The sequence below is a fragment of the Doryrhamphus excisus genome, chromosome 14 (genome assembly GCF_030265055.1).
Source record: "Doryrhamphus excisus isolate RoL2022-K1 chromosome 14, RoL_Dexc_1.0, whole genome shotgun sequence".
Taxonomy (NCBI): domain Eukaryota; kingdom Metazoa; phylum Chordata; class Actinopteri; order Syngnathiformes; family Syngnathidae; genus Doryrhamphus; species Doryrhamphus excisus.
The window spans coordinates 11,182,459-11,210,371 of NC_080479.1; the positions used below are offsets into that span (position 1 = coordinate 11,182,459).

At 41.5% G+C, this 27,913-nt stretch overlaps 2 protein-coding genes across 13 annotated transcripts in view; one reads left to right on the plus strand and one right to left on the minus strand.

Annotated features, from left to right (window-relative positions):
• Positions 1 to 107: 107 nt before the first annotated feature.
• Positions 108 to 8,344, minus strand: LOC131101553 (sodium-dependent neutral amino acid transporter B(0)AT1-like). The gene is made up of 13 exons (XM_058046827.1): positions 8,277 to 8,344; positions 5,869 to 6,361; positions 5,656 to 5,796; positions 5,452 to 5,589; positions 4,566 to 4,747; positions 4,382 to 4,492; positions 3,670 to 3,782; positions 2,667 to 2,795; positions 2,441 to 2,597; positions 2,168 to 2,372; positions 1,337 to 1,496; positions 563 to 725; positions 108 to 466 (listed from the first exon to the last, which is right to left on the minus strand). Exons 2-13 carry the CDS (start codon positions 6,071 to 6,073, stop codon positions 269 to 271), a joined length of 1,902 nt encoding a protein of 633 aa, XP_057902810.1. The 5' UTR covers positions 6,074 to 6,361; positions 8,277 to 8,344; the 3' UTR covers positions 108 to 268.
• The window catches only part of fhod3a (formin homology 2 domain containing 3a), a 38,812-nt gene continuing 18,553 nt past the window's right edge, over positions 7,655 to 27,913 (plus strand). For 2 of the 12 annotated variants that reach the window (XM_058046823.1, XM_058046825.1), the window contains exons 1-3: positions 7,659 to 10,819; positions 16,325 to 16,434; positions 18,768 to 18,835. In XM_058046823.1, coding sequence (XP_057902806.1) covers positions 10,655 to 10,819; positions 16,325 to 16,434; positions 18,768 to 18,835 — 343 coding nt within the window. In that variant the 5' untranslated portion in view covers positions 7,659 to 10,654. Of the gene's footprint in view, positions 10,820 to 16,324; positions 16,435 to 18,767; positions 18,836 to 27,913 lie in introns of all 12 variants that reach the window. The other 10 variants (XM_058046822.1, XM_058046816.1, XM_058046817.1 and 7 more) reach the window with 10 other exon arrangements.

The window sequence follows — 27,913 nt, forward strand, 5'->3', positions numbered from 1 at the left end:
GAATGTAGATTAGCTAAGCCACTCTGCACTTTTACCCTTTATATGCGTATTAGATGTTCATTGGCCGACTAGACAGTGATGCAATAAATACAAATACATACCACATTTATTGATCACTCTTAATACTCTTAAAACTCTTCATAAAACCTTGCAGGAATATGGCAAATACACTCTTAACAACAACTGTGAGTTTTACATTAGTTTTCTAAAATATATATATATTTACAGAATTGGTTTGATGGATAAACTGAAAAATCAATCACCCTGGCTAATGCTTCATTTGAATTTTGGCCGAGACAGTCTTCACGGTGTCGTCGCTGTAGTCGCTCCGCTTGCAGCATCTCCTCTGGAAGCATTTGAAGAGGGCCACGGCTGGGATGGCCAAACTGGGAATGCCGGCCAGGATAAAAATGATACCATACACCCAGGTAGGGTACGGACGCTCTTCAAGGATGGGGAAGTTTTCCTGAAACACAGTGATCACACATATGGTAAAGGTAGATCAACATGATTGCAGATTGTAGAAACAAGGAAGTGACAAAAATAAGCAAATAACGCTTACCGACTCAGGGTTCCAGGCCAGATACGTGAGCGTCTTTGTGACCTGCGTCACGAAGTAAAACACCAGGATGAAGACCATGATGAGCGGGCTCACCACCCTCCACGTCACCTGCCAGAAGATGTTGGGCTTGTGGCCGATCATAAACTCGATGTCCTTGTTAAACCTGCGAGGGGGCAATGAGAGGGGACGCAGTGTCACTTCCGTGCAATGTGGATGATAGCCGTTGTAAAGATTTATGAGATAAGGACGATGAGAACCCTGTGCACCATTCACGGTGTGTGATCAGATGATTTTCTATCTTGTAAACATGTTTTTGTGTTTTTATTACTTTTTAATGATATATTTTTAATCCCTTTTCAATGAGGAAATTATGCAATATTGTATGTATATTGTGTAGAAAATGCAAATAAATCACTATTAACATATTTTATCCAGGAACAATAATAATTAGGGATGTCTGATATTGGCTTTTTTGCTGAAAACAGATATGCCGATATTGTCCAACACTCAATTTCCGATACCGATATGTGTAACATGACATATCTCCTGTGGGGCAATGTTGGTTTCATGATAGGGAACAAATCTGATCCCAATATTACCAGAAATCGCATTTTTATACTGATATCAGGCCGATAATTATGGGAGTAAATTGGCTATTGCAAGTCATAATCAAAATGACTTTACAGTTCTGTCAGTGTTTTTAAAACGATATGAATCAATAATTAACAAACAAACATGAACTACTTAGAGTAATGACTTCCTTGAAGAACATACCTATCTACGCCATAAATGTACATAACAGCCACCATCTCACACAGTCCGATGACCAGGAGAGGAATAGAACCAGCAAAGTTGTCGAAAAGGGCCAGCCAGTAGTTTCCAGAGCGCATGGCGAATATGAGCCCAAAGGCGAAGGAGATAAAACACGACAGACCTGAAAAAAAAAAAAAAATTAGAAGCGATACACATTCACTGGTAACTTCATGGGGTACCTATACAATACAATGATATCCATGCATCAGACAGTATGTACTGTAGAGTTAAAATAATAAAGAGAAATATTATTTCCGATTAAAAGGGACCTGTTATGCCACTTTTCTGAGCTACAAATGTTGTTACAATGTTAAACAACAAACATCAAACAAAAAACAGACTGTGTACATATATTTATTCTGTTATTCTGTATATTTTGTATTTTTCATTCTTTTTTAATAGATGTGTCTGCACCTACTATACCAAAACAAATTCCTAGTATGTGTTTGATCATACCTGGCAATAAACCATTTCTGATTCTGATTCTGATAATGAGTTTGTCCATTTGGAAACAGTTCTGGACGGCTGTGCATGCCCGGTTTGACAGAGTTCTACTGATATCAATACGATTCCGGACTTCCTATGTATCCGGAAGTCCTCGGGAGAGCTTGGGAGTGTGACCAATCACAGCGCAATGGGCGTACTTAGAGGTCGGAAGCAGGAAGTTCATGGAAACACTGCAGTAAGAGGTCTGCGAAGCTTGCTGTGCGGGATATTATGTGTGTAGCTACTCTATCGGCATCCGAAAATGAGCATAATAGGTCGGCTTTAATGTGAATTCATGATAATTACCACAAAATAGCTCTTTAGGCCACGTTTTGGGAAGCACTTTCAGATCCTGCAGCGGTACCACGACTCCTTCCACGTTTCCAAACATAGTGGACAGACCGAGGCAGAAGAGCATGATGAAGAAGAGGACGGCCCAGATTGGAGAAACGGGCATCTTGATGATGGCCTCAGTGAAGACAATGAAGGCCAAGCCTGTTCCCTCCACCCCCTGTGGGCGGAGTGAGCAACTTTTAGTCATTTTCATTTTGTGCTTGTTTACATTTAATCTCCCCTGACCTGACTGAGGAAGAACTGCATGTCACACTTTTGTATTTCCAGCGTGTTAAAAACATCCGGATTTGTGTGGTTGAGATAGCGTAGCATTTCGTCATAGTTGCTCTCCGTGATGTTGTTCTCGGGCAAGTTGAAGGCATTGATCATCTTCAATATGTTGCTGCAAAACAGAAAGATACCGTTAACTCCATTATAAGCATCATCCACCAATACATCCATCAACACTCACCCTCCGAGGCAGTCGTCGTATCTTTCCGTGGCTCTGAAGCCGATGATGGAGTAGATGACGGTTGCTGAGTACACCGAGGTGCAGCCGTTGATGATGGAGATGAGAACGGCGTCCTGCTCGCAGTTATTGCTGCATAAACACAGTCAATGTTGTTTAAAAAAACACACTCTAAAGCAGGGGTCTCAAACACGCGGCCCACGGGCCAAATGTGGCCCGCAGGACACTAGTTTGAGGCCCCCGCCTTGATATGAAAGTTTAATGTTAGTGCCACCCGCGCAAGTTTGATATGAATGCTGTATGGTATCGTGTACCCAGAACAAATTATTACGTTTGATTAATGTTCATGTTAAAGGTTAAATAACTGTTAATAGTTATCCTCCCTATCCATGTGGAAGTGGTAAGTTTTTGGCTTTTTTAAGTTTAAAGGAAATAACTTGGAGGCTACCGTTTTGGTCGCTAGATCTCTAGTTTGTGCGTTAGCATGTGTCTCAAGACCCTGCAGTTGCGCAATATGTTGTAAATAAAAAGAGTATAAATGTGACTATAGTCGTGTTTTGTCATGTCTACAGGGCTATAATAATGCTTTGTTAATTTTAATCTGAAAAAATCATTTGTCTACCCACCAACTATATGTGGTTTCTTGAGATTTTATTATTTGCTGTTTTATTATTATTATTATATTTATTTATTACTGATTGATTGATTTTCTTTATTCTTGATTTGTTTATTTTTCATCTTATTTTGTGCAGAAAAATAAAAATTAAGATATTTGAGAACAGTGGAATGTTTTATCAGAGCTTTTATTGTAGAAAATCGGAACCAAAGCACTGAAAAAGTTTGTATATTTTTCTGTTTTTAATAAATGCATTTTTTGGTTGGTTTTTTTTTTGGAAAACCTGATGTGGCCCAGTCTCACCCAGACCCGAGCTCCAGTGGCCCCCAAGTAAATTGAGTTTGAGACCCCTGCTCTAAAGGTTGTGTAACTGCTGATGTGTGTACCCACTGAATGGAGTTGTAACTGGAGAAGGAGATGAGCCCTCCAAACGCTAAGGAGAAGGAGTAGAACACCTGAGCACCGGCATCCAACCACGTTGCAGGATTCATTAACTCATTCACCTATGGAAGGGTACGGAAGACTTGTTTATTGTAACACACAGCAGGAAATAGACTTTGATATTCCACCAAAGTATGCGTGACAATTATAAGGAGTTAACTGCATGATAAATTAATTTCTTGCCTGTACAGGTATTAATCAAAACCTCTTATCTGGGTGTTATTACTTTTGATGCCTTATTAGTAACGCTCAACACTCTTCCGCCTTGAGGCCTACAGTGATAACTTTAGTGTAGCAGTACCCACCAAAACCAACAGATGTCGCTCTTTCCTTTCCATTATAACTTGTACTGCCTCTCATTGAATACAGGGCAGGATTTTTTTTAGCTGTGTTGTTTTTGTATAATACACGTGACGATGAGCGATATGAATTCTGCCCAACAACAGGAAGGAAAGGCAATCTATGGCTGTTTGAAAATGTTTTCTTAATCATACAATCTCTTTGTCTCGGTGGGTGTAGGCGGGGTCGCTTTCATACACACAGATTGCAGAAGAGTGTAAGTGCTATGTTAAAATCTTATTTTTTTCTACAACTTCTGAAGGAGAACATAGTCTATCCAAGAATTTTTTTTTCATATTGTAATACTAAAATATGTACTTACATCTGGCGTAAAGAGGAACTTGATTCCTTCCAGGGAGCCTTTCAGAGTCAGCCCTCTGATGAGGAAAATAGTCAGGACCACATACGGCAGAGTGGATGTGACGTACACAGCCTGTATCACAAAATGATACACAATAATGAGTATCGAATACAAGCATGATTCATGGACACCATGGCGGTCAGACCTTGCCGGAGGTCTCTATCCCGCGGATGCAGCAGACATAGAGTACGGTCCAGGCAGCCACCAAGGACAGGACCATCCACCATTGCAGATCTCCACCCTCGTCTATAGATGCTGACGTGTTGATGGTCTCTCTGTACCAGAAATAGTCTACTGTGCTGCTCCGCTCACATTCATCCACCAGACCTACAATACACAAGGGAAAATAAAGACTGTAACAGAATTGAATGTAGATCTACTAGATAGTTGTACTATAATAACAGTAGAACCATGGCTGCAGACTGCTATTTGTTTACTTTGCTTTAGTTTATGAGTCACTTGGCTGAAGGACGAGGTTTATGCCAGATTATCAAGTGAGTTGACACACCTTCATTTTGTTGATCAGTGTTTTGTGGGGAAAAAAGCTGGAAATAAATGGGAATTCCTGCATTAAATAACATAACAAGGTGTTATCGCTAGTCTCCTAAAAAAAATGAGGAAAATATGCAATAATATGAGTTTTAATCACTTTTTAATGAGCGACTATCAAAGTTCCCAGGTGAATTTGAACACAACAGTCTCTGCAGCAGCGACTGTGTCTTTCTCGACAAATCAGGTCAAGGAATGCTTTTAATGCAATCCTATCTGATAATGTGTTTCGGCTCAGAAAAAAACTTTACATCCATTTTCTTCTGCTTATCAGGGTCCAAGTCTCAGCGGGGAAGCCCAAGCCTCCCACCTCTCCCACACTCCAGTGTGTCCGAGGTCAATTCCTCCCAAGGACCTCCCAGAACACCTCCCTATAGCGAGCCTTCCAGGAGGCAAGCGGACTAATAAAGTTTTCCGGAGTGTGATGAGGTCTGACAATGCAGCACCAATGTCAGTATGGCAGAAAAACACGATACCCATACCTGTGCGGTTCGCATTGAGGGGACACTGACTCCACGGCAGAGGATCCTGAAAGGAGTTGAAGAGATACCACATGATCCAAGCCATGATGGTGTTGTAGTACATGCCCACCAGAAAGGACACGAGCAAGGACGATATACCTGAGACGTGATGACAAAATGAACCAAATATCTGCAATAATATCGGCATTATTTCTTTGAACCTACCAACTCCAGTCAGGTATGGATTTATTGCACTCCACACGCCCACACTGCCCTTCCTCAGACGCTGTCCGATGGCAAACTCCAAGTGCAGCAATGGGATCCCCTCCAGAACCAGCAGGATCAGGAAGGGGATCATGAATGCACCTGGAAGTATATTCACATGGACTTCAATAAAGCCTCCACATGGATGCAATACATCCTCATGAAGCATCCTACCTCCTCCGTGGCTTTGACACAAGTATGGGAACCTCCACACATTGCCCAGCCCCACACAGAATCCCACGCAGGTGAGCAGGTACTGCGCTTTGTTGTCCCATTTGGGTCTGTCTCCAACCTCTTCCTTCTCCAGCTTCTCCAGTTCCCCGAGTGTCGGGATTCGATCATCCAGCCCCGGGTTTGGTAGCTTCAGCTTCAGCTTCATGGCTAATCTCCTCTTCTGTCCTCGAGTGTTTTCCTCTACTGTGTGCTCCCGGGAAAGGGACTCAGGTTTTTACTGTGACCTGTGGCACCTAAACTGCAGTTATCAGTAGCTCATTGTCCATTATGTAATGTCAGCAGAAAAGCATGTGCAGGAAAGAGGTGTCACCTCCTTGACAATGGTTAATGCATCACATGAGAGGAAGGGGTGGGGTCATCATCGACACTTTGCACTGGCAATATAAATATGATGTATCACTTTATGAGGCAAAGGGTTATTGTGATGTTGGGACTGCAACATGAACACACAGAGATGAAGCATTTACTAATGGTTTACTTTATTCTGAACATTCCTACATGACAAAGTTACTTTGAAGAAGATCACATGTTTCCACTTGCACAGTTCAAAATGTCTGAAAAGAAGTAGGAAGAGGCAGAGCTTAGTTTGCTTATCTTATCCTCAAATTGATACTTTCTCTTGTTTTCCTACAATGTAGTTGAATTGAAGCAAACATCAACGTGTTTTATTGAACTAAAGAACAGAACGAGCCACAATTAGACGTACTATCACACATGATCTTATCTGATCATACCACACCTTGGCTAGTCCTTGGGAGTTTTCAATATCACTCTTCTTCGTGATATCATTGCATTATATCTCTGTCACGTTCCAGTGTTGAAACCTGTTGAATTCCTTTAACATTTTTTGTGTTATGTTTTGCTTCCATCCTATTTAAAGTGCGCATGTCTAATCAGTTTTCCTACGCAATTATTAACCAAATGTAACTAAGACAAGTGGCTGCTCTTTAGAAAATGATAACCCCGCATATGACAAAGTTTGTTTTAAAGCACCCTTAGAGAGTGTATTAGAGTAGCATTATGCTTATGATATTTTACTTCCATGACCCTCGGGACATTTTGGTTTCTGTCTGCCTGCGTCCAACCTCAGTAGCAATGATGCCCTGCTTGCCACAATCTGGCAGTGTGACAGAAAATGACATTGAATTTTTGGCAAGATTTGGACCTTTAAAGGCTGTGGTCTTACCCGATGAACACTTTTTACTCAAAAACTAATTTTGTCTCACTCCCATTTCTTATATTAGCATTTATTTAAACCTCCTTAAGAAACAAAATGTAATTTCTTGCAATTTTTGAACTGGTCTTACAATTTTGATCAGAAGCGTACATCCACATACAGCCTGGCACATATACCGTATAAAGGCATTGTGGGAATTGTGTCAGAGCTATAGGATACATATAAAAACTATGACTGTTGTGCAACAAAACAACGTTATAAGAGAGGTCTCATAAAAAAATGGGAAAAACAATTACTGGACTTGTTAAACATTGACTCATATTCTCATGCATAAATGACATTGTAAAAACAGATAGATGCTCTGTGTGAAATGGTGCAGTTAACACTTAGCCCATGCTCTCAGAGAGTGCTTTAGAATAAAAATAACTCTCTTTCGATTTGGGAAAACAATATATTTGAAATATTACTGTAAATATTTTATATATTTTAATGTCCCCATACATAGTGATGCATTTTTGCAACAAATAAATATTTTGGTGTATATTTTTTTCACCCATGACAATTATTATTTTTTTATTTCCGGGTTTCGGTGAACGTTTTGAACAGTCACCATGCACTACACGTGTATGCAGTTCCACTTGCTTCCTCATGGGGGCAGTCATGCAAATTACTACGTGATAGACAACCGACAAACGACTGAAGGAGAAAAACTGTTTACAGTACGACCGAGTTTGAGGTTATAAAGAGAGTGACAAGTACTAAGCGTCATTTTGTAAACATTATGGTTTCCTTTACATTTACCCACACCGACAAGTCACTGAGCATGTCACATAAGGTTATTTTTTTTCCCCATAAACGTTACCGTTAAGTAATAGAAGACGTAATATAGTCTACTTGTTACAATCTGGAAAGTATACTGCTGCAGCATATGCAGCATATATTATTTTATATCCAAAATGGATATAAAACAACTAATAGAAAAAACTAAGAACTGCAGAAGCCATGCAGGCAAGTATGGTGGCTTCCATCCAGTTCATGTCAAGGAGGACTGCCGTTCTAAACGCTGCTAAGCTAACCATTTTGGACATTGATCGGTCAAGCTACGGTAATAACTTTTGTCACGGTAAAATAACAGTTTCTACATTCAAGTTATAGTATTGATTTACTATACCTTATTGTTTTGAGGTAAAATGATCATACAGGACTTCATATGAGAGCACGCATGCATTAGGTGAGGTTATTCAAATGACATCCGCCATTTTAACACACCTGTCATACCAAGGATCTTTCACATTTTTGCAGTTGGTCCTTAAAATAGCTCCTGTCAAATAGAGGATCTTTGACTAGGTAAAAATACATAATACATCTGAAAATGAGCAATTTAGTTGAATAGTCCTGCATTAGTGCTTGACATGAGATAGTTTGTTGCCACCCTGCCCGTTATGATGTCCTTCCTAGTGACTGGAAAAGACCAAGTACATGTGTAGGATGCCCTTCTATTTCCACAGGATAAGAGCGTGGATCATAAAAGAACCGTGTGGACACACCAAGGTAAACGCAGATAACTTGACAGATAGGACCTCATGGTGAATATAACATATGCATTATCGCAAGGAATGTTTTTGTGTGTGTATCTCCCAAGGCTTCAAACTAAAAGGGAGTTTTTATTGTCTTTTATTATCAGGTATGACTATGCATGTGGAGTCAAGTCAAGGCTGAAAGTTCATTCTGCTCTCATCATGTTTTTTTTGTGTGTGTGTGTTGTTTTAGATAGCAGAGATGGAAATCAGCTGATAAGATATAAATTGCAATCTGTTTCAGTGATTATTTTATTTGAGTGGTGTCATGCTGAGGCCCTTTTACCACCCGACAGTACACTTCAGCCGAGCTTTATGAGGAGTTACTGTGGCGTACGAGTGCAGGTTTTCTACCTGGTGGGTTAAATGTGAGCGCAAGATGTTTTATCAGTCGGTATTTCCAATAGCAATAGTAGTAAGTGTGCATGGACAGGAAGTCCAAAATTGGACTCAATGGTTCAAGTTGTGTTTAGGTACTGCCGTGGTCCATTTCCATCTTCAGCTCAAGCACAGATGGTGTTTACAGGTGCACACACACGCAAACGGCCCTAAGAATACACTCACTCGTAAACGCACCACACTTTTATAGAGCTTTCATACAAAATGCTTTACAACGCTTTACTGTCTGCAATTGAGGGCACTGGCCTAACCTCCCTGGGAGTAAATGGGATTCATTAGCTTGCTCACCAACACTACTAACAAGTCCAGTGGGTCAATCATAATGAAAAAACATTGAGTGGAATAGAAGAACGGCACTAGTTATAGTTGGAATTTTACAACAACAACTGTATAGTATTTGTGTACTAATCCTGAAAATCTGACCACGTGACCCCACGTGACAAGGCCTCAGTTTTGGATTGAAATTTCCTATACAACTCAACGTGCTCTACGGAACACCTAATGTAACTTTGGCATGTCTAATTGAATCGCCACAAAATTTGCTACACAGCTTTAGGGGACTGACACACACTTGTATGCAAAATTTCAGCACAATTGGTCGCAATACCTTCCAGGGGCATGAGCAAGACTTTGCTAATTGCGCATACAGGAAGTCACTGACAAATGATTATGATACTTTGAACAATAAAACTCTATATATTTGATCACAATCATTAAAACAGTTAACATTAAGCCATCCTTGTTTAAAAATCAAGTAAACGAAATTCAGCTCCATCCTGTAACTATTAGTGCCTGCAATTACATATACTTACCGTTAGAGGGTGGCATTGTTTAACGTTGCACAGTAAGACTTTCCATACTTGTTAAAGCTTGTTTAATTTACTAAACATATATATATATAGACTGTACAATGGTTGATGTAATTAGCCACTAATCGTCTTTGGACGTTTTTTAAATTATTTTATAGATTTTGTATTTACTTATATCCATGCAAATTATTTTTCGATATAATTTTAATTATTTAATTGAGTTAGATTGTGCTTATTGTAATGATTTATTTTTTGCAGTCGCATGCATTGCATTTACTTATTCTTGTACTGCATTGTAAGTGTGCATGTTGATTTCCAATATTATGTCCCCTGTATAACGCTGTGCAGCTAAGCCGGGCCAGTGATCGGAGGGGAGGAGAGAGGAAAATAGATATGGGGGTGTGAGAGGGGAGAGGATTTAGAGGGACTCAGACAGACAGTGTAGCGGCTGTCAGTGTCAGACAGACACTCTCCGGCACCAGGCTGCTGGAGTCCGCCTACGTCCCCTCTTGGCTGGCCACCTGCCTCTCCCAGAATAAAACAGGACGGTCCAAAACGCTCCAGCAGAAGCAAGGAGGAGCAGACTAAGCAAAAAAGTGCGCCATCTCATCAGGCTCAAGCCTAGCACCTTCACCGCATTGGTCCTGACTGCACTTGACGACGAAAGTTTGTTTGTTAGTTACCAGGAGAGCCGGCGTACAGCTCCAGGAACCGGGCAGTGCCTACCCTCTCTTCCCCGACGGAGCCACTTGCATGGATGCACCATGGCCACGTTTGTCTGCAGGGTTCAGTTTTTAGACGACACAGATCCATTCAACAGCACCAACTTTCCAGAACCGACCAGACCACCGCTGTACACCTTCAGGGAGGACATCCCACTCATCAACCAGCTCGCAGGCGTCCACAGGCTCCTCAAGGCTCCACACAAGGTAGGACCTTTCCTCGCTCGTTCATACATCACAGCATATCATAGCAACATGATGATATATATTGCTGATAAAATGATGATATTGACACTATTGTAGGCCATTCTTATTTTTTTAAATGTATTTGTCCAAATAGTAGTATTAAATACAAATAATAAAATGTGCAGTATATCTTAATACATAAACCATGTTTCATAATTATTGAATCATAGTCACATAAAATACACATTGTGCTGTTTATGACCTCACCATTGAAACTTAATAAATATTAATCAATTATAGTGGTATTTTAAATATGATATATAAAATATATACTGTAATAATATAGCATCTTTTTTGTGATGTTGTGTTTGTTTGTTTCTGGACTCATGGCTAAATAAGTTCCACTGTGACTCACTGAAGTTATTTTGCAACCTTCAATTCCAAATAAACGTCCATGCTGGCCACCCAGAGCCTATTTTGAGAGCACATGCAACACCAAGTGATTGGTCCTCCCAGCCTGGGGGGTGAAATGCAGTTTGCCTGCCTGCCCGCAGTCTTGCAGAGTGGTTTGCATTTGCTTCATATTTCATTGAAATCCAAATCTGGGAGGTTGCAGCCTTTATGGCTATATGCGAGGGGGAACCTGTGAGATGTTCTTTATTATTATTGTCAATCAGTGTATATTGTGCCACAGTGACAGGTGCTCAGGCGGACATTATTAGTGCAAGTCGTCATATCCCCCCCAGCTGCCTCATTTATCTGCACAGGACAGTCAACACCTTTATGAGCCCAACAAATAGCCTGACACACAGGTGTGTAGTGGTCACTGTCAGTTTATGATGGGCTTGTGAAAACGGAAAAAAAGGGCGACGCCAAGTTCAGCATCCAAAACAAAAATTCCTTCACATATTCCGCCGTGACCTTGTCTAAACTGCAAGGTAAAGAAAACAATTTGGAGGTGTATATTTTCTTCAAAAGTGAGATGCGCAGACAGTTAAACCGACTTTCGACAGCAAAGCGGTTTTCCAGAGCGGTCCATGTTGAGCTGCCCCGTATTTAAAAGCCGCAAAACAAATGAAAAATGGCCCGCAGCACAGAAAAGCTTATGATTACAACCTTTACATGCACAGATGGCAACGATGGCTTGTGTTGTGCAATTTGTGTGCAACGGCAACTGGATACTGGAGTTTAGATTATAGGGATGGAACTGAAAAGTTGCACTTTTTCGTCCCCCCACTGTCAGATTGCAAAGCTAATGTTATTAGAACATGCTGGTTAAACAGTCAGTTAAAACTGCCTTTTGGGAAAACTTTGTTCAAGTCGACTAACCTCTTGTGCGCCCTTCTCCTCAGGAAAGCATACTGTATTATTATGTTGTGACTCTTTGCATGGCCAGCTGGGTTACACATAAAGTATAGGTCACTTGTCCCAGAATTCCTGTGGCCGAGGCCCGGATGCCTGCAACACTTTGTTCTTCTCACTTTGGGTGCCATGGTTTTCCTGACCTCTTCCCACCCCCATCTTTGTCTTCCACCTCTGTAACCCCGAACACTGCTGGGATTTCAGTACATTAACATGGCAACAACTAAGTCAAAACGCAAAGTGTTGTCAAGTGACAGTACTATATTTACTATCCACTGAAAATGACTCCACACGTACAATTATTGTCTAAATAGCTGACTCCAAACTGTGTCTAGTGTCAACATTTCATGTGAGTGCCATTATCCGGCACTGCCTTTGTCTTCTTGGGCATGGAATTCAATCCTCCATGAGCACGCCGATGAAGCTGATGATGTTAGATACCTTGCGGTTCAACTTCTCTCCGCTTGATGATGCCCCGTAGGTGCTCAGTTGGGAGACATACTTGGCAAGTCAGCAAGACACTTGTCATCTTGGAGGTGTGTTTTCTGTACGGCCCAGTTTTTTCAAGGGAGGGGCTCCTGTTCTGCTTTGGAATGTCACAGTACATTTTGTCCATGTTAAGGGAAATTCATGTTTAAATTAATGTATAATTGTGTAAATGTGTAAATACGTCTTTGGTTGCGAATAAGTCACACACTGCCTGATGGAAAGTGGCGGCCAATTCACGTCTACGGCCTCCCCGACCTCCAGCAAACATTCATTCACATTCATACACCAGTGTGGGCAGCACTGGAGGCAAGGTGGGTGAAGTCTCTCGCCCAAGGACACAAAGAGGAAGGAGGAAGTGAGGACCAAACCTCCAACCTTCCAGTTTCTCCACTGCCGACCAATACAAATACCAACACCCTGCTCGATTGTAGACAAGACACAATAATCTTCACTTGTCTTGACTTATTCAGACAATAATGGCTGTGCGGTGAGCCATTTTCAATGGATAGTAAGTCTATTCTGCTCTTCAAGCCCTACAAGTATATCTTAAGTTTCATTTCTAAAGTAGTATACCTTGGTTGCTGATTTGTGAGAGTTGTATTCACTTTTGTGAGATGGTGTTTTCCCCTGTTGCACGACCATAATAACAGTGTTGTTTTTGAAAACATTCCCTTCAAATGTTTTCAGGCTCCATTGTCAACAAACTGCTTCAATTGCACAAATATTGTTTCAAAACAAAACATGTCAACACCTAAACTGCTGTTAGTTTCACTATGCCACTCGTCTTACATGGTAACTCCCTTAATTTAATTAGCACATATTAAAGCAACATTGTGTGTTTGAATAGATATGTTCAACACACCCGACTCGGTTCTCCCTTGAGAGAGCAGCTCTGATTGTTCTTCAAAAGTCATCCTCCAAGTTACATAAGGGGGGTGGCGGTGAACACAAGCAAGCTTTGTGTTATTCTAACATGGAAATAATTACTCCCCTTTTTCTCCCAGCTTCTCCACTTCGGGGAGAGTTTGATTAAATGTGTGTAAGGAATACTTGCTTCTAAGTGTTTCTGGGACCCCTCGCAGTTGCTACTGGAGCTGCGCTCGGAAAGTGAGACCCTCTGGATTGGCGTCGGGTTATTAGTTTCACTTGTCTAAGCAGTTTTTAAATGATGGAGGCTGTGCAAAATAAATGAGGCAAATAGTTGGAGGTGATGGTGTTTGGACAGATTGGAGGATTCGTTGAGATAAAGAAAGCGGCTATTAAAAGGATAAAAGTGCCTGTGAGGCATTTGTGGAATGAAAGCGGTGATAAAAGTGCTGAATAATGACGAGGGGACAGATTGGGCACAAGAAACACTTTTGTCTTATTCCAAATTGGGGCAGTGGGGCAGGACGTGATTAACACCCCCGACACCCCTCCCCTCCGCTTGGTCAAACAAACCTTAGACGTAGCAAATCTCACATGGCACGAAATGCAGGAACCATAGCGGTGTGAGGCTTTTAATGACATGCAAACCATGCTGTAAACATCTCTTAACCACGAGCAGGGTGTAGAACCTTTAATTGCTCCAACTCGTACGGCAACATGCTTATGTTATGTTGACAGTGGTAGCAAGTCCAGAACTACCAATCATCATGTACACAACTTGACATGGAAATTGGCATCAAACAAGGAAACGTGGCTACAATTTCCTTTTTAATCTGCTTTAGCGACTGTATTTTTAATCAGGGTTGTGTCTGATTATTTACTGTCCCATGTTTTGCCTTTTTCCCCCTGTTGTTGGATTAGGATTTGGCTCAGATTAAAATGGGTAGATGAGAGGAACTGGAATGAGAACCTTGGCCGGCTCATGCTGTCAGTTCTGGAATAATCTACGACTTCTAACAAGGCAAATGGATGACAATCACAGTCTCCATTCAACTCCCCGGCCCTCAGGGACACACCTACCCTTGAGCTCCTGATTGTGTGTGTGTGTAGCCTCAGATAAATATAGCAGGGTTATATTTATGCCGTGAGTTCGTCCGACTAGCCGTCTCTGTTTCCAAGTGCAAAGGGAGGGAAAGACAAGAGGGTGCCCAGAGCAGGTCTTGTGATCTCTGCTCGTTGGTCCGAGTGTGCCGTCATGATGCGGGGGCAGTTTGGCAGGACACACCAGGGACCATTCCAGGTCAAAGCCAGTGATATCACGCAGGTGCTAAGTGCTAACTCAACGCTTTTGACTCATGGTTCATTTCAAAACGGTAATGCAGTGAACATGAGGTACATTTGACCTATGAAATGATTAGAATGCTCAGATTTGATTGATATGGTCATAAAAGTTTGTTATTAAACTTTGTTATTACCTTCGTCAATGGCTTGTTTTCATTTGAAGAAAATGAAAGTGAATCAAATTTACAGCTGCCATGTCTTTGGCCGACTGACGGATAGTTGGCAGAGCTCCAGGCTTTTAAGTGTGTGAAGGAAGCAAAGCCTGCTTTTTGACATGGCTGTGGTGGCTGAGGTGGTATCACATCCATCAGGAAGGAGGTTTTTTTCTTCATGACGTCATGAAAACCCAAAACTTAAAAAAGCGGCTCTTCTCTCAGATGTCAATTTAATACAAAAAGATTTTGGTTTGTGTAAATAGGATTTAAGAAAACAGCTTTATTCATTCATCCATTTTCTATGCCGCTTATCCTCACTATGCTGGAGCGTATCCCAGCCGACAGGTGAGAGGCCATTTTGGAGGTCTGTGTAAACGGAGATCATTCAGGAATAAAGGTTGTCGTCGTGCAATCCAGTCTAAATGTACAGCAGCGTATGGTGTCGTCACCGGGACAGTTTGTCGCACCTGCTTTCGACTTGTGACCGTGCTCATAAACATCAATGGCGGTCGTGTACAGCTATATTCTCATGCACCTGGTCTCAAAACATCGACAGGGTGTCGAGTTACAACAATGTAACGGAGCGACTCTGACGCACAGTGTTCTACACTGTCACCTCACACGGAGCAATAGCAGATGTCAGGGCTGCATTCGTTGGATTTTTAGCGACAGGGTGCAAGTTTAATTAAAGGTACACCCTCTCTGTGTTCCGTGCATGTTTTAGTTTTATGTTCTACTGCCTTTATTAGTAACCCCCAACAAGTTAATTCCCTTGTGTCTTGCAGCAAAGCCACATCACAAAGGGCCCTCCCACTGTTTGCACTCATGTTGAAACCCCCCTGATGGAAACCTTTCACTTTACAGGGTGTGAAACATGTAACAATGCAGAAGAGTCATAACTTTAAATGGAGTCTTGTTGCTATAGCATGCAAATGAACCATCAGGATGAGCATAATAGTTTCTAATTAACATACAATCGCCTTGTTGTGTTATGAATATACGCCGTAAGTCTAACAGTGTTCTTAATGTATAATGTCTTTAGCTTAGTAACAAAATGTAACATCATTTATGTGTATTTATATGCATTTTCAATTGTGTGTTAAAACATTGGATTTACACTTGTGGATTTATTTTGTTTGCGTCTGTTTCAGTTAGAGTTTAACCTTCCTTGAACGTATTAATGATGCTGACCAAGGTTCCACTGTACTCAGTTATCAGAATTCTCAAATAAATCTCAGTTAATTTTCAGTGAGTACATACTGTCATGTACTGTATCAAGCCTCACATTAAAAATGTGTCATCTTTTCCTCAGCTCGATGATTGTGCACTACAACTTTCCCACAATGGCACCTACCTGGATCTGGAATCTTCTCTGGCCGAGCAAAGAGACGAGCTGGAGGGCTTTCAGCAGGATGACACAGGGTGAGATTCATGTCAACAAAACACCTGTCATCGTTTGAGACAAAAAATAATAAATCTCCCTTTAAACACACACATTTTACCCTCTTATATAACAGGAAAGAACAATAAGCAGGTTCATATGGATTTGTCTGGAATTCATGGAAAGTATGAGAAATACATGCTTTCTCCTGACCTCATTACCTATTTTTGGTTTCAAATTAAAATTGACTTGATATTTCTCACACAGCTCCATGCCAAAACAAAAACAACCAGAGCACATTTATGGTGTCGGGCTGAATCACCATGAAATTTTGATACAGCGGCGTTTAGAGGGCTGCAAGATTAATTTAGAGGAGTTCCAGAGCAAGATTGGTTTGAAGGTCTCCATACACCATTTGATTGATTATAAAACTTTGAGGATGAATCAGATTGTCCTCACAGTGTCTTTAGGTGCAGACGGCTGTGGAACGAGCACTGGAGGACCCACAAAGCTTGTGTGTGTGTGTTGTGTGTACATTGTCAGCAATGCCTCCAGATGATGATGGACAGGTGAATCAAGGCGTGGGTTTCTTAAGCGACTGTGATCTGGAGCAACTGGTTGGATCAGATTTGTCTCTGTGTGTCAGCTCGTCAATGTGTGTTTTTTTTTTGTTGTTTTGCGAAGATCACAATGAAGTGACAGAAGGCATTGAGTCATACTTGGGGTTGGGTTTGACCTAAAAACAACACTCAGGTTGAGATGAGATGGATGTGTCTTCCCTGGGCTTGTCCTCCCTCTGTTGGATAAATGTTGTTGATGCAGCGTCAAAAAGGATGGCCTTCCAGCCATCTTTATACAGTATATCTCTTTGCTAACAGCAGAGTTGGCTCACAAAAACCACTCAGTAAGTCTCAAAAGCAGAAAACAAGCTATATAAGTCAACTATTTTGACACTTGAATGACTTGAAACTAAGGGAATTAAATAGACCCGCGGCTAATCACACAATGAGAGACAGCTAAACAGAGCACTCTGGCAGGTAAGGGGCTGAATGGCTGACAAAATTCAAATTCAGCCTCACCTCAACAAAGTATTGCCAAGTAGTAATCCTAACAAACACAACCTTGGCAGACTTTTTCCGCATGTTTCCAGTTGACATGTTGACAGTAAACACAGGGAAAGGAGATGGACACAACATTTATGGTAAATGTTGCACAATGGAAGCAAAAATATATCACAACATACTGTATGCCTACAAAAGGAAATGGGTTTTCATCATATTAATTGCATTTACATAAATATACGCTCAGATTAGAACCCTCCCGTCTTTCTTCAATATGCCTCACACTTATTTTAAATTGTGAAATAATAATAACAATAATAATTACCATGAATATTAATACATTTTTAAATTAGAGAAGAACTCTGAGAGCTCAGACATTTGCCAAGCACCTATTGTGATTCATACCAAAATAATAATCTTCAATTTTTTGGATCAGTCTTTGATAATATCTACAACCTGTTGGAAACTTCTCCTGTATTTTTTTTCCCAAGTACCCTGTCCATTTTATGTGGCATTATATGCACAAATGCCGAAAATGGTTTGATTCGAATCACCCATGAAATTGAATCACTTCTTCCTTTTCCTGTTTTGGATAGTTTTATCCAACTCCATTCAGAACTTTTCAAGTAATTTTTAACACAACCACACAAATAAACAGATAAATGCCCGCCAAAACATAACCCGTTAAAATGTAGTCACTTTTGCATCTTGAGAAAAAGTTTGAGAAATAAAAAAAAAAAAATTCTAAATCTGTGAAGCTCAAGGCAAAATTAATTGAAGCAGAGTCTGGGGTGAGCAGAAAACGGCACAAAGTGTGCTCCAGAAAAGCAAGTTTTTCGGGGACCAGCATGTCCAAAGCAAATAAACCATGACCATTAGACAGTGGCACTATCAGCATCTGAGCAGGCCGAGTTAGCGTTCTGCTGTACAGTAGTTCAAAACATATTGTTATCACGTCAGTGCTTTCTCTGCTTGGTTGGGAATACCAGGAGCTGATGGGTGTCAAAGATTAGCACCAGGTTTACCGATAACAGCTAAGGAATTTGATTTATGCTCAAAATACCATCATAACTTCCCGTTATGTGCTCATTTTGTTTTCGCTTGTTGAAAATATGTGAGTGTATATTATTGGTATGTGGAGATGAGTGTGTTGTGTCTGCAAATGGCGTCACCATAGGGGCGTTGGGCGTTGTTTTGCCACGCTAACGCGGCTTCATCACCTTATCAGCATCTATATTGTGAATTTTGTTGAAATTTTAGATGATAGCTTTCTTTTTCCATGCACTTAAACATGTATTCCTCCCTCCCTTTAGGTCCAGAGGGAAAAAGCACAGCATTATATTACGAACCCAGCTGACTGTCCGTGTACACGCCTGCATTGGTGAGTGCCGTATTATTTCTAAAACTGCATGTCTATTGTCAGACACATGAGCAATCCATCAGGCTTGCTGTGTACTGAACATCCAGATTGTTACCGAGAGATTTACGACAGGGATGAAGGACCTCCCACTGTGAGGAAACACTGTTTTTTTCATTTATTTTGCACTTAATGTAATATGGTACAAGCATCATAGTAGATTTAGCTTATGTGAAAAGAAATGCTGATGATGATAACCCGTGGCCATTAGGCATGCGGTTGTTTTCCCACTTGGGGATGGTGAAGGCCCCACTGTGGGGACCTCCGTGTCTTTTGACAGTTAAATTATGATTTAGCCAGGAAGCAGCTCGACAGGGAATGCCGCTTTAACCACTTTGGGACAATTAACGCTAATTAGTATGATGAGGTATATGTTTGAAACGCCACAAAAATGTGCACCGTGATTGGCTGGCACAGCTCTCCGCTGCTGCTATGATTGTATTCACATTTCCCTTCAACGATTTAATTTTCTCACTCTGGGAAGGAATTTCTCAGTCGTCAAATCGCATAAAGTCAACAAGGTTTATTATAGTTGTCTCACGGAAATATCCACATGGGCGATTTTAAGATCTTATTACGTTAGAGCAGCTTTTTTTTTTTTTTTTGCTCAGAACCTCATGAGAGTATTTAGTTGCCATTTCCTGCCCTCTTTCCAAAGGCATTAAATTAATCTCTATCTCTATGAGTCTTTCCCCTTCTCGCTTGCTATCCTTCATCGGCCAGTGTCAACATGCTCTCTTGCCAGTGATAGCAGCGCTAAATATGAATGGCAGACTCGGTGCATGGGATTGGTTGAAAATGAGATGGGGTTAAAGGTCAGGAGATGCTTGCTGGGGAGTTACTGTACGGTGCAGTATCTCACAAAAGTAATGGTAATGGTTTTATTTCATTTGAACATGCATCAGATTACAATTAAGTGCATCACATAATCAGTTCACAGTTCCACATGTCCAAAAGGAGTAGGAAGAAGCAAAGCTTATTAAATCCCACCCCTCCATCTGGTACTTTTACGATCAGTAACTGTTACATTTGTTCACTTCCTGCTTTCCATAATACAGTTTAAGGTTTTTTTTTTGTTTGTTTGTTTTTTTGAATTTTTAAATTTTGTATTTGTTTGTCCCATACCGAAGTATGAGGTGATATGACCATACAATGACATTATGTGTACCATAGTAACTGTCCATATAGTGATATATATAGCACATCATGAATGGTTCAAGTGACGACATTTCAACAACCGTTTTACTATATCTTCTCAACTGACAAGACCATAGAAACAGACATACGTTAGAGTAGTCAGTGTACAGCTAATAGACTGGGATCTACTGGGATGTAGTCTGTTTGAAGATGGTATATTACTGTTGTTAGCCTCTGATGCATGTCTCTTTTAGGAAAAAATACAACATTGTGCTCATTCTTTCAGCAGGATGTAAACAACCACTTCCTAGAAATGTCCCATTCTATTCATTAGCAAAGCCGATGAATCATCAGGATATCAACACCCAGCCGTGATGCGTTCACTGGCCATTTTTAGCCACCATCCAGATTTTAGCCTGAGACAGATTCTGGCCAGCTGGAGTTGACATTTTCAGAGTAGCAGTTTCATAATTCTACTGCATTTAACAGACTTATAACCATTGTAAAGTGGTCTGTTCACTTTAGGCACTGGTTACCATGCGCATCCTGGTGCGCCATCGGCTCAGCTGTCCACTCATCTACCAGTTTAACGCTCTGTAATCCGCCGGGGCCTTGACCTTCAAATCGCTTGAGTAGTGGTCAGCATCATATCCGCTAAATGAAAAGTCTGTCATAATCAAAGACTGAGATTGCTTGCAGCATCAATCTGCGGTGTTCTGCATATGGTTGCATCAGTGATGATCTGTTCATGATTTAGACAGGAAAGCATCAATTCCTCAAGGATATCTCTAATCTGATCCAGATATCTGTTTTGATTGGCAAAGAATCAGGATTTACATGTATTAAGGTCAAATGTCAGGGACGTCCCATGGTTCAGACCTTCAGTAGCCATGGATTGTGACACAGTCTTTGCTTTTCGTCTACTGTAGGCACTATTTTCTCCACTTGTCCCAGGTGATCCACATTCGCATTAGAGTGCGAGAACCCCCTGTTTAAAGGTTAATTTTAGCTATCTTGACGGCAGCGGATTCGCTGCAAGCCCAAGAGCAGACTGGTTGACAGAGAGGTGGTTCCAGAATAGGGGGTTGCAGGCAGAGGGGACGTTATCTTTAGAAAGTGTTGACACCGCAGAAACATGCGAGGGAGGCCGTAGTGCTACAAGGACTAGCCTGGGTCCAACAAAAACTGCTTAAAAGATGGGGAAAAAAAGATTAATAAATCTTTTCTGACATTTTGCATGAAGTAGTAGAACCTCATTTTAACTCATTCAATCCCAGACATTTTTCAAAAACAAGCCTTTTCGTACCTTTTTAGACAATTTTGACTGATCTTTCAAGGCACACTGAATATTTTGTTATACAGTTACATAAACAAGGAATCTACCAAAAGAAAGATTAGCCTCCCATCTTTCGTCAGAATAAAAAATTTGATTCTACCTTTTTCCGTTCTTTAGTCATGAGCAGTAGAACATAAGTAAGTTTCCGGAAAATATCAGCTCCCGACTACAGCTGCAGTGCGACCATTCGAGTCATAGTTTAACAGCAGCATCATGCTAGGTTATCTACTGACTGCTCATTGATTGATCAAAAGTTTTAAGATGTGTAGAGAAGCCTCTTTTGTTTGTGTTTTTAACATGGCTTTCCTATGAAGTGGTGGACATACACACATGACCGGTTCATCTACAGTAGCTAGGGGTGACTCGGCAGTGGAATCATGTCCTGTCCATGAGGAAGGAGGATTTTCCTTTATGACATCCTGAAAAAATTGAATTACTGTTATATCATGAATAGGTCACATTAGTATAATGACCTGATCATTGCTGGTTTGCCGTGTGTCGTATCGCTGGTGATGATACAAACGTGTGAGATGAGTCCTTCATTTAAGGAAGTGAAAGAAAGAAGGATCAAAGTCTCCCATGTGACTGTAGTTCCCACTTCACTTACCCCCAAATCATTGCAGTTTAAGTGATCAAAATCTGACAAGTACAGCCACACTAATGAGTGCGGGTTAAAAAAGGGTTTGTCCGTGTTTTGGCTTCACTTCAAATCCATGGAATGTAACTTTTTTTTCACCCTCAATTCTGCTCCAGTCATTTCTTTGGCATCATTTTGGTCTTAGGTTGATGTGAAGAGAAAATGATTGCCTTTAAATGACACAAGAAGTTAACAAAAAAGGATATATTGAGGATAAAGCAGTAATCCCTATGTAAATCACAGTAAATAAACTGAACAGGCTCAACTGGCATGCTGGTCTAGTCAACTGGCTGTTTCTTTGCCAGCAGGGGTGGCCGTGGCTTTGAGAGCTGCAAGAAGAGAAAAACAGCTGGTTAGAACAGCGATTTACTGTGCAGGCTGCAGGAGATAAGGCCTGGCGATGGCATGGTGTGACAGGGAGATAATGTTTGGCAATGGCTAAGCTAGGAGGGGGCAGTCGAACAGGACATCTGTGGCTTTGCAGTCATTAAAGTCCAGACACATTATAGCTGAGCTGAGAGGCAGCTCTGGAAAAACATCGCTGAGACTCTTAAGCCTCCGTTTTTATCATATGGGATGTGCTGATTGGTTTACATTTTAACAGAAACTATTCTTGCCTATTCATAGAAGGTAACTCCTGGCTTTATTTAAAAACGTATAGCAAAGCCTGATGTCCATGAGGATGGAGGTTTTTCCTACCGTTTTAAGGCCTCCTTCCTCAAAAGTGGAGAAAACAAGTACAAGGAAGGACGGTTGACTTTGCTTTGACTTTCAGTCGCAACCAATCTACCCATAAAGTGTGAGATGGTACCCTCTGTGCCAAGCTGTGTCCAATTTTGTGCCCCGACGCATTTTTTGTTCAACCCCTGCGTGTCGTTCTTTTTTTGGCTGAGCCACACTGATCTCCAAATCTATATTTGTACTACCGGTCACCTGTGGCGGTGCCTCAATCTCACGTGAGTCAGTTTGGATATTTTGCCTGCAAGTTGTTTACATGGCCCCTCGGCCTGTTTTCCTTCAAAAAAAACTCACTGATTATTCCAACAGAATGCAGGACAGCAGGGGGGAAATGGCTTGCATAGTTTCCTCTGTACCATCGCCACCAGCTGGATGAGCCCACATGAGTCATGACTTATTGCTGCTGTGTGGAGCTAGTGAGGTATTAAGGATGGAGGTGTAAAGTGATGGAATCAGTGGCAGTGGCAAAGCTGCAAACAGCTACAAACCCACTGCTCCTGGTTTTGTGCCCGCTTCAGCCATTGTTTTATTCAAGTCTACACCATTTATAGATGGCCGATTGTAAATAAAATACCACAGGCGTCAAACGTGCTTTGCTTTTAGTTGAATGTCAGAGTGTATGAATGTCAAATGGAGTGAAAGGAGTGTGTTTTTCTCTCTGTGGATGTGGCAGGGTTTTCCCTGGCCTGCAGTTATGCTGACAAACATGAGCGGCCCAACTGTTGTGCTGTGGCTGTTTGGGGTTAGCTTGCCTAAGCCTCAGCGTGCATACTGGGAAAAAAATAGCCTGTTGGACATAGCAATGAGTCACTCAGTGGCAAGCATTGCTGCTGTTTTTTTCTTAAATTACAATATGTACTGTATTTTTTATTCAATTTGGAGTGGACAGTCAATGAACGATTCATGCAATTAAGCTCTTTCACGACGCCTGTGTCATTGATGAACAGCAGCAACCTGGAATGGGGGAACGAAGTCGACCTAGCAGTTTGGATTTAGTATAAGCAGGGTCTGGCCATGGAGAGTACCAGGCGTTTTCCCTGTGGGCCAATCAGTAATCGCCAGATTGACGGCTGTTTATTCATTTATTTATTTATTGCCGTGCCTTGCCCTGGTAACTACAGTAAATAATTCTCCCGGCCGGGTTGGCCTGGGACCTTGCCGTTGCAGACACAACACAACAAAGGCGGTGAATAGTCGGAATTGTCGGGGGTGCATTCTCAGTAATTGCGCAAAGGATGCGCATCATTGCTGTGACACACACATCAACCCAAAGCCTCATATTACGGCTCCGATGTGACTGTTCTAAACGATTTCTATATAAAAATAGGCATCTGTTAATGGCTGTTTGGGCACTTGTGATTGAGCCTCATGAAATCTACCTAGCAACAGGTGACTGGAGAAAAAATCCTATTTGAAATAATGAAGTTTTATCATAAATAATGAATGATTATGTTATACTGGATATTTTACAGACAAAAAGTCCTGCAGAGTGTATGATTGAGGTTGTAGTTTTCCTGTTATGCAGAATACCTAGAATAGTTGGTGACCCATCATTTTTTTATACAAAAACACCACTGGAGTGAATGCAAGTGTTTAAAAATATAAAAGAATTCACTCTCTTGCACCACCAGAGGCCAAATTCTAAGACAATGAAAGCCAAAGATCCCAACTTGAGGTTTCCAGGCAGGGCAGATGGAAGAAATATGTACATATATCACTTCATGTGTGTGAGTGTGTGTGTATAACTGCTAAGTCTGCATTTGCGTATGTAGCCACCCGAGCGCGCCTCCACAAAACTCTGTCTGGTTTTATCATCCGCAAAGGATTACATAATGCAATAAAATGTTGGAATTACCACAAGCTGAACATGCTGAGCACGCGCAGGAGAATCTTTAAGCTCAGGTCCGATCCAGTTGTTGTTTTGTTTTTTAAGGGATGATGGGTTTAGGGGCTGTGGTAGAAGAAAGAGAGGGGTGTGTACTCCAGGGAAAAGTGGAGAGGAAGACAAAACAGGAGGGGAATGCACCTGCCAGACATTGCAAAGGTAAAGAAAGAGGGGTGAAACAGGATGTTAGACTCTAGTCTAGCTTGCAACAGTGCATCACGCTGTGAGCCTGAGCATCCCAATTCCACTCAGCTGGTTATCCGACATGAGACGTCACTGCACATGCACAGTGAGACCCGGTCAATTAACAATGACACCGAGAGAAGAAGCGTGAGAAGCACAAGAGGGAATGACAAAGGGTGGGTGGGGGATGTTTGAGGGAAAACACTGAGCGCTTGTTTCACACGTGCATACCGATATATGGGAGGGAGCGAGGCCGCATTTCCCACAATCAACATTTGTTTAAGGCTGCAGGGACGCGATGTGACAAATGAAATGCAATTAAGCTCTAATTAAGAGGTTCGGAATGGTGTTAATGTGTTAAGTAATCTCACAAAGCTTAGATTTTTAGCAGTGAAACCTATAATGTGAGAAACTGTAACAGGTTTTATGTAACATTTAACATTCTTAAAGGTCCCCTGTCATACAGAATTCACTTTTTAGTGATGTTTTAACAGTCCTTGTAGCAACCAAATGTGAGTCATCTTCTGCACTCATTTGCTCCACTTTTGAGAAAAGAGGTGCTCAAACGGTCACTTTCGAAGTTAAAATCTCTCAGTCAGATGCAAATGTGAGGGCTGCATGTTTCATATTATTTAGTTTTTCTGTAGTAAGTAGGCTAACCGGGCTGCACGGCGGTCGAATGGTTTGCATGCAGGCCTCACACCTCGGAGACCCGAACTCAATTCCATCCACGGCCATCTCTGTGTGGAGTTTGCATGTTCTCCCCGTGCATGCGTGGGTTTTCTCCGGGTACTCCGGTTTCCTCCCACATTCCAAAAACATGCTAGGTTAATTGGCAACTACAAATTGTCCATAGGTATGAATGTGAGTGTGAATGGTTGTTTGTCTATATGTGCCATGTGATTGGGTGACAAGAGTGTACAGGGTCCAGGTTGTAGTAGTAGTCCAGGGTGTACCCCGCCTCTCATCCGAAAACAGCTGGGATAGGCTCCAGCACCCACCACGACCCTTGTAAGGATAAGCATGCTGTTAAAATGTGAGTGTAATGGTAGCACTGTATAACTATGCTTGCTAACGTTTGTCCTCCGACTGTGTAAAAACAACAACAAAAAAAACGTCTGAGGTTTTTAGATAATCCACCAAAAGCCGAAGAAAAATGAAAAAACACACACCCAGAGTTGATCCTTGGGTGCTCCCAAATTAGATTTGCTGACATAATGCATGATGGGGGTTCAAACTCCAGCGTTTTATGCCACTTCAGAGGCCAGTTTCCCCCTCTAGTTTTTTGGCTGAATTCATCCAGTTTTAGATGTTCCACTGCATCGTGCACATTCACTTTATGACATAAGTTTGACTTCCAAGCACAAACGTCGGACGTCAAACTCCACAAAAGTCGCGGGCCCTGGATTCGTCATCCGCACCATCAGCAGCCTCCAGCGCTCGTCTCTCGTGGGCCAAGACCAACAGAGAGAAAATAGACAGTCACAAAATAACAAAGTTGTCCTCAGCAGTTTGGTCGTCATCTCCTGCCAAATGTTCCCTCTGCCTCGCTTTGACATGAGAATGTAATGGGGCATTATTATCCAAACTGTATTAGCTTCTGAGAGATTGATGGATTATTTTTTTCCCTTTTAAACTACAGACTCAGGAACACGCTGTACAAGCACTGATGGCTTGTCTTAATAATAGCATTGGAAGCCATTGTCATTTCTACATGAATATTGACGAGTTGGCATGAGTATGGCTCTTGCAGTTGTCGGAGGAATTGACTCTAAAATAATTTTATTTTCCTTTGTGCACAGGACTCAGGATTGTAAGGTTCAGATTGCGTTTTTATGTGTTGCTTGTCAGTGTAATCTGCATAGGGCCTTCAGAATCAGGAGTGCTGGCCCACTATTAGTAATGGGGACAATCAGATTACAGATTCACCTTACAAGGCGCGCTAGCTAGCTTGCCGTGACGTCAGCATTTTTCCATCCCCTAACTGGTTGATGTCTCGAACACTCAAAATTATCCGTGCACTTGAATGCATCATCTATTCATACTCCTTGACAATATAATGCATTAATATTGTTTTACCATTGTAAACACACATAATAAAGGCTGTTATTCTTCCTTGAGTGTAAACTTTAAAGGGGCACACTTGATGACCTGACATCAAACTCACTGTATGGACCTTACAGTGCGCTTGATACCCAGCCCGCCTATATTTAGCGTGATACTGCCACAAACACTTCCAGTGATTAAATGAAGCCCTCTAGCATGCCATTACACCTCACTTCTTTATTTTAGATCACACTGAAGACCTAGTTTAAGAGCCAACTGAATGACCGGCCCACGCAGCTGGGTAGGGGCTGGTGTGGAGGAAGGGGGTGACCTTAAATCCTGCAGAAACACGAGTCAGCGGTTATAATATGAGCGTATGTGGGAAGGAGACCGCCCCTTTCAAGCATGACCTACTGACGGTTGTGGCCACCGTGAGAAACACTGCCCTTGCTTGACCTTTAGTCAGTTTTATTAATTTAGCGAAAATTCACAACAGAATTTATCTCAAGGCACTTTAAGCAGGCCCTCACACGCTAAAAACTAAAACAAAACTAAAGTACTTGGCGACGACGGCATTTCGGGACTATATAGCAAATATAACAAACTAACATTAACCTGAGCTGGCTTGTGTGATATTCTGTGTGGCGATGCAAAGTAAATAGAGAAAAATGTTGAGGGATTAGTCCAAGCTGAAGGATCACAGCGCTAATCTCATTATGGCGGGAGAAGGATGGATCTCAGCACTCCTGAGCGACTTAGCAGGAAGCGTTCACTGTGGGGGAATCCCTCTTGTGCACAGGACACGCCCAATCCTCCATGCATGCGTGCTTGAATGCATATACTGTGACCTGACACGGATTTAATGACATGATGATTTTATATCAGCCTGGTGTTGATGATTTGATACGTCCCATTATAAAACGGCTAAACAGTAACTTGAAATGGATTCTGTAGTTGACATGCCCTTGGTTATTGGTTGTCCGGTTGTATATCCTCAAATAATGGCCTCCGATCAGCGGGTACATTGCTGACTGTTAGGTATGTATGCTAACATATATGTAATACAGCCAAGTTTTATTA

What these genes read in the sequence shown, in the direction of transcription:
- LOC131101553 (XM_058046827.1), bottom strand. Translation starts at nt 6,073, where the DNA reads ATGAAGCTGAAGCTGAAGCTACCAAACCCGGGGCTGGATGATCGAATC. An exon ending in GTGTCAAAGCCACGGAGGAG is followed by an intron (nt 5,797 to 5,868) that starts GTAGGATGCTTC and finishes ATATACTTCCAG; the next exon opens with GTGCATTCATGATCCCCTTC. An exon ending in TGGCCTGGAACCCTGAGTCG is followed by an intron (nt 467 to 562) that starts GTAAGCGTTATT and finishes ACTGTGTTTCAG; the next exon opens with GAAAACTTCCCCATCCTTGA.